This window comes from Crocodylus porosus, unplaced genomic scaffold (assembly GCF_001723895.1).
Source record: "Crocodylus porosus isolate Cpor-Errol unplaced genomic scaffold, CroPor_comp1, whole genome shotgun sequence".
Classification (NCBI taxonomy): domain Eukaryota; kingdom Metazoa; phylum Chordata; order Crocodylia; family Crocodylidae; genus Crocodylus; species Crocodylus porosus.
In genome coordinates this window covers 72,319,405-72,333,431 of record NW_017728909.1, presented here as the reverse complement: position 1 = coordinate 72,333,431, position 14,027 = coordinate 72,319,405, and the positions used below count along the sequence as shown (strand labels likewise).

The window sequence follows — 14,027 nt, the reverse complement described above, 5'->3', positions numbered from 1 at the left end:
TCCTCAAGAAGCACATCTGCGATGGGCTGGCTTCAGGGATGATGCTCAAGGGCAACCAGCACGGTTTCATTAGGGGCAGGTCATGTCAGACCAACCTGATTGCCTTTTATGATCAGGCCACAAAAGCACTGGATGCAGGTGTCGCCGCGGATGTAGTCTTTCTGGACTTTAGCAAGGCCTTTGACACCGTCTCCCACTCCATCCTCATTAAAAAACTAGGTGACTGTGGCATTGATGCCTACACAGTCAGATGGATTGCAGATGAGCTGAAGGGTGGTACTCAGAGGGTGGTGGGGGATGGATCATATTCGACCTGGGGAGAAGTGGGCAGCAGAATCCCCCAGGGCTCAGTCCTTGGGCCCGTGCGGTTCAATCTCTGTATCAGTGATTTGGATGACGGGGTGAGAAGCAACCTGTTTAAATTCGCTGATGATACCAAAATTTGGGGTGAGGTGAGCATGCTAGTAGGGAGGGAAAGACTGCAGCAAGACCTGGATAGGTTACAGTGGTGGGCTAACAAAAACAGGATGTGTTTCAATACTGACAAGTGCAGGGTGCTACACTTGGGCAGTAGTAACCAGCAGCACACTTATAGAATGGAAAACTCCCTTCTTGAAAGCACGGAGGCAGAAAGGGATCTTGGAGTCATTAGCGACTCCAAGATGAACATGGGCCAACAATGCGAGGTCACAGTTGGCAGGGCTAACCAGACCTTGTCATGCATCCACAGGTGCATCTCAAGTAGGGCCAAGGAGGAGATCCTCCCCCTCTATGCAACACTGGTCAGGCCACAGCTTCACTTCAGGAGGGATGTGGACAACATTGAGAGGGTCCAGAGGAGGGCCACCTGCATGATCCGGGGACAACAGAGCAGACCCTACAATGAGAGACTGCAGGACTTGAACCTGTTCAGCCTTCACAAGAGAAGGCTGAGGGGGGACCTGGTGACAGTCTATAAACTCACTGGGGGGGGGACAAGAAGGGTTTGGGAGAGACCTGGTTTCCCCTAGCCCCCCCTGGCATAACAAGGAATAATGGCCATACGTTGTTGGAGAGTAGGTTTAGATTAGACATCTGTAAGAACTACTTCATAGTCAGGGCAGCGAGGACCTGGAACCAACTTCCAAGGGAAGTGGTGCTGGCTCCTACCCTGGGGGTCTTTAAGAGGAGGCTTGATGCCTACCTGGCTGGCATCATTTGAGCCCAGTTTTTTTTCTCCTGCCCAGGCAGGGGGTCGGACTTGAAGATCTACGGTCCCTTCCGACCCTACTTCTATGATTCTATGAAATACCTTCCACAGACAGGCCTATGAACATCATTTCATCAACCTCCTGGATAAAAAAAATCATGGACTAAATATAGACATTGGATTTATGACACATTATAACCTGCCTAACATCTGACTCCCCAGGTAAACTGTCCACTTTTTACCAGCTATTCTCATTCCTCCCCCCCCCACCCTCCTGTCACTCATCCTTTAAATACAGTTACATTCATTCCCCCTTCCCCCCCTGTCTCTGACCTACTGACCACCTCAACTTGCATTTGGTTTCTTGCAAAGGTACTGGCCTCTGGTTGCTTTACCACTCCACCCAAGAAGAGCACAGACCATTTGTAGGTTCTTCCTTAGCCTGACGAAGGGTGTTTGTACCTGAGAACTTGTTAGGAAGAATCTTCACAACTATTTGAGTTGGTCTAATAAAAGACATCAGATTTACCCAAAGAACCTTGTCTGCCTACATCTTTAGACCAACACAGCTACAACCTACACCCCTGAAATGTTGGTGAATGATACATTTATTTGCTACAAGAGAAATTTGAGGGTTTTTTGTGCTCTATGATCCAAGATGCATTTGGATGAAAATTTGGAATTAAATTAAAAATGAAATAATTTGGCATTTTTACATTGTCCTTTAAATAAATAATTACACTGAATGCACTGGACATATATGAAGAATGTAAGTTTACCAAAATATGATATGCACTCAAAAAATTGATTTATAATACAAAAGAAATATCTATAGATAATTAATTATAGGGATTGTTTCTGGACATCTCGGTTTCATTTCCACTGAGATGGCCAGAAAGATTCTCTAAAAATCCCTCAGTATAAACTGAGGTAAGACTATGAGCTGAACTAAGCACTCTGGTAGGGCAACAAGACTGGGAACCAGAGGGGTGAAAGGAAGGAAGGAGAAGAGGACTGTGAGAAGAGCAACACTGAACAAAGTCTGGACTGATGGGCAAATAAGACAGGACAAGGAGCTGGGGAAGGTGAAGATACTGACACTGAATGAAAAGTTCCAGGAGGGAGAGACAGGGAGCACAGGCAGGCAGATGATTGCTGGGAGGGAGAGTGGCCAATTTAACAGAGCAGGTACTGGGAATGGCTGGGCAAACAAGCTGGAACCCTAGTTTAAAGTGGTGAATTAAGTAACCAGTGGGCACTGAGATCAGAAATCTTGAAAAAGGAGACAAACTGGAAAGGCAAGGAGAAGATAAGGTCAAGATGCATACAGGGGAACAGAGGACAAGACCTGAAGGGAGTAGATGGGTCAGTCTTGGGATAGGGGACTGAGCATAAGGCTTTGTTCCCATTAGAGCACACTCCCATTCAGAGTCTAGAACAGAAGTGGGCAATTATTTTGGCTGGATGGCCACTTAATGAATTCTGCCATCAAGGGCCACACTTTGCCCTCCCCCATCTGCATGTCGGCCAGAGCTGCAGCAAGCCCCTATTTCCACTCATCCCAATGCCCACCCTACCCAGAACCACAGCTTATGCCAACAGCTGTGCATCCACAGCTTATGCCAACACATGCCCAGCATGGCAGAGACAGCCCCGGGTGAGTAATAGCATCAGCTGTGAATGTGGCCAGCAGATTCGGGGGGGACATCTGCCTGGGTCCACAGCTGATGCTGCAGTGTCAGCACTGGGTGGAAGCAGTCCTGCCTGCCCAACCAGTGCAGCAGATACAGCCCCACTTACCCAGCATCACACAGCAGCCAAAGCCACAGGCTGGATCCCATGAATTCAGAGCCATCCATTCGTGCACCAGATACAATGATTTGGCAGAGCAGATCTGGCTTGAGGGCCATATTTTGTCCATCCCAGTCTACAAGGAAATTCAAGATCCTTGTCTCTCAACGTGTCTGAGAGATCAGTAAATACCTCTGAAAGGCACTGGCAAAGTGACCCATTATACTCCACTGCTGTTCTTCCCTGTGTTACTCCTACTGATTCCCCTACTCCTCGGCTAAAAGAAGTTTAGGAAGTTTATCTTCCAAATCAGTATGAGGCCATATGTTGAAATTCCTGGTTTATTTCCTTTTGTATTTTTTAAATCATGAAATTAAATCAATAAATGTTAGAAGACAGAACATTTTCAATCAAAAGTTAAGAAATGTTAAAATTAAGATGGTCTATTCAACTTTAATTTTGCCCTCTTGTACACACATTCAGCCTTTTAAAAAAAATCATTTAGTTAACAGAACTCCTCCTGTATTCAGTTCATGGGATGGATCTGATCTACAATTAATCAGGGCTAAACAGTAAAAGTGGCAGTTGTCTATAGGAACTTTGCTTCGTTTGTTGCAGATGCCTGAAAGTGCCGAGAATAAGATGGAATTGTAAATCCTGTCAAGGAGAATTAGATTCTATTCCTGTTGCTGCCTCTCTGTTCCTCTTCGATGCTAGTCAAGTTGCACCTAACTTTTCCTAGGCAGTCACGAACTGAGTGTTCCTCATTTTCTGCTTCCTGATTTCAGACTTTGGGTCTGACTGCAGAAGTCCTGAACTGCTGCTCCTGCCCAATAGGAGCTGTGCTTTAAACATATAAAAAAATTTTCTTGCATACCACACCCCCCAAATAAGATGCACCTTGCCTTGGGAAGGAAAAATGAAGAAAAAACAGGTTTTCTAGAGCCATTTCTGAATTCAGCCATGCAGCATTCAGCTACACATACTACCCAGCACTGCTCAGGCAAGAGCTATAGTTTTAACCCTCTTATAGCTCTGCCAAATTGGTAGTAGCTTTTGGCTGCTCAACCAAAAGCCACTGCCAATTTGGCAGCATCTGTGAACAGCTTAAAGCTAATGGTGACATGCACTCTTTCCCTCCCTCTCCAGCTGGAAAAGGGTAGTTCTAGTAGCGATTACAGTTTGCTTTGCAGCCACTGCATGCTTCAATTCTGGGGCAGAAAACCAGCTTCCCTGCTAAAGACATGTGTGCCGATTTTGGAAGGATTTTTCTTGGGGAACAGGTATGTGTAGCATGCAAGTACATACAGGATATAATGTTAATTATTTTAAGAAATCCATTCCAAGGTGGTCTCAAATGGGGCACCTAAAACAGTGGATTTTTTTTTACTTTAATATGCCTAAGTCTCAGTTTACCATGCAATAATAATGCCTGGTTGCATCATTGGTGTCTTGTGCAAATAAATTCATTACTGTTTGTGACCAGTATACTGCAGAGCACTGTAGAAAAGCTCAGCCCACAGAGAAAGATTTTAAAAGTATACAGTAAATAATGTATAGGGCCAGATATTGAAAAATGACCTGTTTAGCAAGTGCTATCTGTCCTGGGCACTGAAAAAGACAAGGTCTGTAGAAGATACAGTATACAATCATGTCATCACTACCAGTCCCTCGATATAAAGGTGACAGCCTTCCATTATATAGGGAAGGCATTGGTGAGTCTACAGAGGACGAAGAGGCCAATCCAAGATCTGCACATTCAGTTGTAGATGTGTCAAATAGTTACAGGGAAAGAAGTAGATCCTGGTGATGTTGAGTCACAGCTCTTCCCCTTTGTCACTCCTGTCCATCAGTCTCCATAGTAAGGTTAGTTCACTCAAAAAGATTGATGTCTTGTACATGATGGCACCATTGGGCCACAATTAGGGCCCTACTGAATTCACGGAAGAAGTGGACTGCGCGGTAGCTGCTTTAATTAAGGTTCCCTCCTGCACCCCTCTCCCTCCATTGCTTGGTCCTGATCAGCAGGGAGGCAAAAACCAGGGCTTTAGAAGTGACACCGTTTTTGCCACCTGGCCGGTCAGCAGCAAGCAGCAGGGCCACCAGGGACTATCAGCCAATCAGCAATGGGAGAGGGGGAGCACATGGGGGAACCTGCAAGATTAAAGGAGCTGCTGCCCAGCCCACTTCTGCTGTGAATTCAGTAGGGCCCTAGCCATTAATGTGTCACATACTGCAGTGCATCATTTGCAATGATGGCATTGTAATGGTGTGCTCATGTACTAAAAGACCATTATCATGCTAGATATGTACAGTAAGACCTAACAAGATTGCCCATTCTAACATTTCCTAACTTTAGAATGTTACATTTTATGACACTCTCGCTTTCATCTAATGTTGTTTACAGTAACTTCTGTGTTTGTTTTTTTTCAAAAAACAAACTTAAAAGGCATAAATTATAACACATACGGTAATTTACTAACATCAGTGTGACTAAGAAACAGACTTGAACCTTTACGTCCACTGCACAGACCTCTGACCCCTGAGCTAATGAAATAATTATAATAGTAGCAACTTATCATTCTCTATGTAGACATGCACTAGAGCTGGATGAGACACTTCACAGTGGATTTTCACAGCTATTCCCTTATGCAGAAAGATGCTGATTTTCCTAGCATCTTGTAGAAACTCTGTCAGAAGTAGGGACAGAAACTTGTTCTTCAAGGTAACATTCAGCTGTCTCTTCTCTTCCTGAAATCTGTTTCATTCATGTCAAACTTTTCACTTATGAAGCAAGTGAGGCAGAGGTCCAAAAGAAAACAAGCTCCTTTGCTCCTAAGTTAACATCAGAGCAAGGTCATCCTGACATGGAATGTAGAAGAGGCAATACATTCACATAACGAAAGACACTTATTTTACACACACACACAGACCAAAAAAGGTTGGACAAATTATTTTTGATAATTTCTTAACTTCCGAGTGAATGGCATCTTACATTTCTTTAACTTTTTGTGCAATGTATAAATGTATACAGTAGGTGTTTTTCCCGTCAGAACCATTCCTTTTAGATATTTGTGAAGAAATTCTAACAGTGTCAATGGTAGTTCTACATAGGCTTAGCAAACCGGTCAACTGATCGGTCAAATATTGTCAACTGACAGGTCAATTGAATGTACAGGTTTTGACTGGTCAAACTTTATAACAATATTACAAAAAACTACATTTTTGTAGTTTTCTTGACACAAATATGATTTCTTGTTGTTTTTGGACATTTCTTAATGAAAAAGAATCTATGCTTTTTCCGTGCATTATTTGGACCTACTGGCAATTTACAATTTTTTACCAATATTTGACCGATTAATTGACCAAAATTTATTTGACTGGTCAAATAACCAACCCTAGTTCCACATGAAAAATAAGGGTAGATTCTAACTAAGACTATATTCAGTTACATATTTTTCAGAAATATTTTGATTTTAAAATCATTTTAATGTTTCTTCTGAAGTTTGAAATTCATATTTAATTTTGTGACAAATTTATCTCCACAACTCCACCTAGAATTTCTAATTTGACAAAAGAGGCAGAAGTGGAACAACAGAGCAGCAGCTTTCTCCTGAAGTTTAACAGGCATTTTACTTCTAGCAGAGTCTTAAAAGCACCTCACTTTGCATCTTTCCAGGCCCACACAGTGGTAAACACGCAGTGTGTGGGCTCTTCACAGCATCACTTTTATGGAGCACCAGAAACTTCTGAACTTATTTACAATTCTCTGTAATTGCCAAGATTCATGTTAATGCAATTAAATTTAAAAGCATCTGGGTAATGGATAACACTGCAGATCTAAACAACTTAACAATATACTTGGTAATTGCATATTTTAATCAGGTTATTATTACGGAACCTTTTGGTTCTTTAGCCATAGATTTTTTTTTCCTTCTCAAAGTAGTAGCTTGTATTTTGAAATCCATCTCGGATCCATAAAATTATGCCCAAAGAGCAGGTGCAGCTGATGCTCCCATGTTCTTGACACAGGAAATGGGGCAAAGAAATATTTAATTTTACTATACGCTATTGCTTGTGAAAAGGGCCTTAGGTAATTGAAGATGGGCAACACCTACCTATTGGGAGGGGGCCGGGGCAGACATCACCCGCCCAATTATCTGCAATCTACCAAACACCCTGTAGGTAAGCTTTATATATCTGGATCTATTGGGACAGAAGCTGTATTGTCTACATGAGTGGGTTGGTGGTTGAACTGCTCTATTCATCATTAAGCAGAACATTCTAAACAGCATGCAATTCTGAACAACGAACACCTTTCAGCTTCTCTTCATTAATTTTAGACTAATCACAGCACGCTTCTGAAGTACCTTGCCAAGGTAAATTATAGCAACCGGTTCATAAACTAAGACTAGAAAACCATTAAACCATCCAGTCTGACTATCTTTTCATCACAGGCCATTACATTTCAACCAGTTACTCCTGCATAGAAACCAATAAATTGTATCTGACTAAACAATATTTTTCAAAACTGTATCCAGACTCCAGGTGACAATTCTAAGATAAGAAGATCCACTGCTTCCCACTATGGTGTATTTCAATGGTTGATCAATCTCATTGTAAACATGGATACCTAACATTTAATTTGAAGTTGTACGGCTTTAACACTGATTCCTGTCCTACCTTTCTCTACTTGATCAACAGTCCTTTTTCCCTTATTTTCTCTTATGAAGATAGTTGTATATCATAATCAAGATTCCTCTTGATTCGGATTGAGGTATTTTTGTAAGACGTTCTTCCCGTCGCCACAATTTTGCAGGGCATAAAGGGAGCTCTCAGCACCTTTGCCAACTTTCCATCACTCTTAAAATGTAAAAAGTCAGAAAAGGATGCAGTATTTCAGGTTCACCAATGACATTTACAGAAGTAAAAAATCCACTTTACTCCTACTCATTTCTCCTTTAGTAATGCATTCAAAGAATAAATTAGCTCTCTTCTGCTATAACACTACATTAGGAAGTCATGATGAATTTTCCATTTGCTCCATCCCCTAGATCTGTCAGTGTCCCTCCTTTAAAGAATATCCCCACGCTGCAGATGTGGCCCACGCTTATTGTTTTCAGAGGCATGACCCTGCATTGGGCTGCATTAAAATACATTTTTGTGTGAGCCCACCAGGAATATAGGTTCCTTTCTATAACTGCCTTGTCCTCATCACTATGTATCACTATATGGCATATGCATATTTTATGAACAATAATTTTGGACTTATTTCCAGATAATTGAAAAAAGTGTCAAAACAGTTGGCTCCAGAAACAATGAATACAATACCCACATTCAAGAGGTTGGACAGCTCTCAGTTCATTTAACGTGTGCTCCACTGTTAAATGGTGTGTATGGTGCTTTGTACAATTATGTTATGGGATACAAGTAAGTTAAAAATTCCTTACAAAGATCTAAATTTATTGCATCTATGAAATTACTTTTACCAAATAAGTTTATAATCTCACAAAAAGGGTTTGTTTGACAAGATCTAGTTTCCATAAAATTATGCTATGTTGACTGACATACTTCTTTATTGACTGAATCCCATTATCACCTTTTCCATTAAGTTTCATCCAGGACTGATATCAGGCTAACCAATTTTTATCTACTCAGACCCTCTCAGTTGACCCCTTGGAAATTTGACAGATCATAGTATTTTCTTAGTCTTCTAAAATTTCTCCCATAATTCAAAAGAGATTCAAAATGTACATCAGGAGATCAGGGACTTTTGCAGTCAATCCTGTAAGTCTTTCAGGTTTAAGTTATCGAGGACTGCAAATTTAAAAATGTTCACCCAAGGCAGATGTTATTTAACATATTTCTAATAAATAATGTGTTTGAAAGCAGTTCACCATTCTTACATACAGAAATGAATCACCTTGTATTCCAAATACAGGACAAAAATATTTGTTAAACACTTCCACCTTTTCAGGATGAGGATAGACTTGGACTATCTCTTGTATAGAACCAGAACATCCACATACAACTGAGACAACTTTATTTCACAAGTAGTAATTTGACTAGTTACTGAGTATTCTCTATGTCTAAAACAGGTCACAAAATAGGCATAATTCATTTTTCAAAATTAGTTTGTTACGCAGCCACTAAACACTTACTCAGTTTTCTGATATTGCTATTATTCAGTCATTTGTTTTGTTAGTCTCTACACAAGTCAGTTAATGTGCTTGCTTGTTTTTAAGGTGAAAAAACTTACTTGATATGATCAGTGTATTGACTTTTTCCATCTAGCTTTTTTCTATCAAAGAATATGAAGCCAGAATTATATCTGCATGGTATCTTAAGTGGACATAATTTGCTGTACATCTAATAGCAGTTTGTGGTTTTGTTTCCTTCAGCTATCAGAGAGTTTATCCCAAGAAGCTCAAGGCTTCGACAGTATTTCTTTCTCTGGATCTTTGAAGTTACTTAATTCTTGCAGCAAAATAATATTTCCAATAAACACTAAACCCAGCTGCCTGATTTTGTTTGGGCACTTTTGTTTTAAATCCACTTTTCAGGTTTTGATGCATATTTTAGGGAATTGAAGGCAGTGTAGTCTAGTGGATTAAACACAGGTCTGAGAGTTAGGGAACCTTTTAATATTCATTTCAGTGTTTGCACTATCTGCATGCCACCTAAGTTACATGAAATATAGAATAAGGTACAGAGATAATTATTTACCTATCTCATTGGTGTGTTGTATAGTTTCATGTTTGTAAAAGACTGATATTAGAAGCCACTGTATAAGTGCTCAGGTATTATTTTGAGTATTGTGAGATTATTGTATATTATTGTGAGGATATCTGGATATTAGTGTTTGCTTTCTAACACTGAGCAAGTCATTCAGGCTAGACACAGGAGTTATACATAAGCCAGTATAAATAATCAGAAACCAGTTTAAACCCATAACTGACCAGAAATATAATGCACATAAACCTGTTTCAAAATGCCCAAACACAGTTTAAGATAAACCTGGATAGACGTAGTATTAGACTTTACTGATTTTGGTTAAACCAGTCCATGGAACTTCTATCCTAGATGCACTCCTGACTCAAGTTATGTCCCAGTCCCACAGCAACCTAGGAGACATTGGGACCTCCGGCCAACTCCCCTCACAGGGCAGGTGGCCTAGCCTCAGCTCTGCTGTCTGCTTCAGCTGAGCCTGGCCAGCCCCACCTCACAGCTGTCACAGAATTAAAGCAGCAATGTCTTTGCTTCCCAGCCTGGCCCTGCCTTCACCTGTTAGCCCTGCAGGGCAGGGAGAGAGGGGGACATGAGTGAATAAACCCCAAAACCCAGCTCCAATCTGTGAGGGTTGCCCCCCCCGCCCCACCTCCTGATAGGCTGGCATGAGTCACTGACCAGCTGGGGGTGGAAAGGGGGAAAGGACTTCCCTCTCCTGGCCAGACAGAGTCCAGCACCATCTCTGGGGGTTCACCTATCCAGCTCATAATCCTCCCAGCTCTGATATTCCCCACTGTGGGGGGCATTTCCCTCCCCGCAAGAGCCAGGAGGAGTCACTGATGTGCAGCCGGTAGGGGGGACTGAAACCCTCTCCCATCCCAGCACAAGCCAGGTGTCTGGGACAGAAGCAATCTGCAGAGGGCAGGATCAGGCCATGCCAACCGGCACAAGCTCCCTGAGCCATCCAGCATGTCTTGACGGCTGCCGGGCTCTGATGGGACACACTGGGCAGCCCGAGGGGCTCGTGCTATGTGGCAGGGGTGGGATTTCTCCGCAGAGGGAAAGATCAGACCCTGCCACTCAGTGCAAGCCCCCCTGAGCCACCTGGTATGCCCTATCAGAGCCCAGCAGCAACTGGCAACATGAGCTAGACAGCCCCAGGGGCTTGTGCCAGACGGTGGGGTCCGATCCTTCTTTCTGTGGAGTTGGCCTGGCTGGGCAGGGAGGAACGAAATCCACCCAGGGCCCAGCTCCCCAACCTGGGAAGTTCCCAGCTTGGAGGATGAGACCGGGCCAGGGGGGTTCATTCATCCCCACCCATGTCAGTGACTCATGCCAGCCTAGCCATGCAGGGTGACTTCAGAATTTCTACATAGTCTGAACTCATATGCTCAGATTTCTTTCTTTTTTTTATTTAGCTCAGTTGATCACTTACTTTGCCAAGCAATTCTCCCAGTGTGACATCTTCATGATTGAGAACCCATTTCTTATCCTACAGCAAGAAAAAAAAGCTGCTTAGTTTATGCAAGAGTACATTTCCCATAAGACACATTTCAGCCAGTAGACATCGACCTAAAGGGATATTTCATTCAGACCATTCAATCAACAACATGCTAAGTTATAACCTCAAAAGGCAGTAAAAGCAGTTTTAAGAAATACTGCTACACAGTAAGATACTGAAATCTGTAAATCTATATTATAACAAATTTATATTGGAAGATTAAGCCTTCTGCATAATACTATACCTATAAATAGAACACAGTGTACATTTTTTCATAAAGCTCAGGGCATAATTTCTGCTATTGCTCATTTCAAAAACGAGTTTAGTCAAAATCAGAAAAGAAAACTTAATTTTACAATACAAACCCTACTGCTAATTCTGACTGAATCCAATAAAATATTTTTCCCCAGAACACTGGAATAAGAACCGTTTTTCTACAGATGATCTGTCCTTGTGTTAGCAGTTGTTAAACCTATTGTGTATAGTTTCATATCTTTCACAAATAATATCCTGTAGTATAATAAAACAAGAAACATCAATTATACTGTCAGAACAATACTGAAGACCAGTTATGGAACCATTCTATTAAAGAACATCATGTGTATTAAATGTGTTCAGCAACTTTCTGGCTGCACTAGGACTTATTCTCTCTCTAATATAAATATATTTTGTTAAAAGATTTTAAGAACTGTGTTTAAGTCTAATGATACAAATAGGCACAAGCATTTTTTTCCTATTTAAACCTCTAGATTCTTTCAGCACTTGATATTCCAGGATTTCAAAAACACTATTGCCAATTATATATTAAATATTATTATATATTAAGATCATTATCTTACATAAATCTGCAATTATTAAACAAAACAAAAACTAAAGCAATCTATTTTCATCCCTCTGTGAAAGAGTTTGTGACTTCTGTTTTACAAACATAATGGGCTGTGTCGAAGACCAACTTAAATTTTTGGATAGAGCACCCCCATCTTTATGTATGGTTACACACACACAACCCCACACACCGCTCATGATAATCTGTTACACAGAACACTAATTCATGAATGACTTTTGGTATTCTAGCTCATTAGACTACTTTGCAACATAAAATATGTGACCCGTTTTGTGAAAGGAGGAAAGATCCTACGTATTAAAGGAATCAGCACAAGTTCATGCTCAAGGATGGTTAATTGTAAGATATAACCATAGCTTTATTGACAACAATCGATCTTCTCTAAAGGCAGGTGAAATATTTTGTATTCCGCACTATCTGTTCCCTCACTCATCTATTTTCACCTGGAGCTGCTGTCACTAAGAACTGGCTGCTGTAAACAAATAGAAGCCTGAATAGGAGATAAGGGTACCCTATTCACTTTGGCTACAACCTTGGACAAGTGAAAAAAAATCTCTACCTACTTCTAACTGCCAGAAGCAAATGTATGCTGGTGCAGGTATTACTCTAAAGTCTTGGTGTTTATGAAAAAGAAAAGGCTCCTACAGAAAGTGTCTGATACAGAGATACAAAGGTGTAGTGTGACTGCTTTTACAAGCTATCCATTTTTTGTGGTGAACATGTTTTGTGCTATTATTATTCCAGAATCATGTATTACTTGTGATTCATACATTACATTTTTGCAGCACTCTTTAGAAAAACAGAAGTAAGATCAGTTTTTACCTGAATAAAGCTATTTTGGTAAAACTTTTCATATTAAAGTGAATTTTTGACAATACATATACAGCTACTTTGGCAAACAATAAGAAATGACATCCAAGTTTTGCATAAACATGCATTCCCTATTTCCTCTCCTTCACCTCAAGATTTTCATATTGCTAACTGCTAGAATACAGTGAACAGCAACTGGGATAAATAATCAAGTAATAAACATGCAATGACAGTGAAAGGCAGTGAATGAGGAAATATCTCTGATTAGATAGTACAGCAGTTAAATACAGAAATTTCTTGAGAAGAGTAGTGCGCACACTTTAGACAAGTGACATGGAGAAATATCTAAACATACATACAATGTGCTTTTGCTGTTATAATCATAATTATTTAATTTAGGGGACAAAATAAAAAGCACGAATCTCAGAACACAAGACCTAAATTCTCTTATGGGGCTATGACCTACAGATGCCCTGCAAAGGCTTCCGGGGAGCTGGTGTAAGCATTGCCTCTATGCGAGCATTGCTGAATGTTGAACCCTGGTGCAGGTGTGGGAGAGAATAAATATTGCTTCCAACTATATTCTTATTCATATATAATGCCAATATAACAACAGCAATAATCATATACTGTCAAAAAATGTATTACTAATCCTCCAAATACCTTTCATGAAACATGAAAATCTGAGCACTTCTGTAGATTATCAAAATAACATAAACAGAAAATGAAAATACAAAAAGATGGGGGAAAGAGACAGACTGAGTTAACACTGTAATTAGGCCACTTTTCACTGTCAGGTTTCAGGCCAAACCATTTAATACAAGGACAGAAGCAGTGAAGAGGACTGTCATGCAAGGGTCTTTGCATAGAAAAGATCATCCCTGAAGGACAGCTAATAAAATTAAAAACACCCAAGAAGGCTAAAACTGAATTTTCATTCACTCTACCAATGCTTATTTTCTAAACCTACTTTATGATCTTTGAAATATAATTCACAAGCAGGTGCAAACTCTTACTATATGAGAAGCGTGTGTTCTCTTCTAGGTTGGCGGACCTCCTCCAGCGGGCTTTACACTAGGCTCGTCAGGGGAAGGGGAAGATGAGGGCGGAGGAAACATCAGACTGCCAGACCAAACAGCACCCACAACTACAGCCCAGCCCAG

At 40.8% G+C, this 14,027-nt stretch overlaps 1 protein-coding gene across 1 annotated transcript in view; it reads right to left on the bottom strand.

Moving 5' to 3' along the window:
* FER (FER tyrosine kinase) overlaps positions 1–14,027 on the bottom strand; it is a 357,078-nt gene that overhangs the window by 138,249 nt on the left and 204,802 nt on the right. Inside the window, exon 14 of the mRNA XM_019532458.1 lies at positions 11,145–11,201. Coding sequence (XP_019388003.1) covers positions 11,145–11,201 — 57 coding nt within the window. The remainder of the gene's footprint in view (positions 1–11,144; positions 11,202–14,027) is intronic.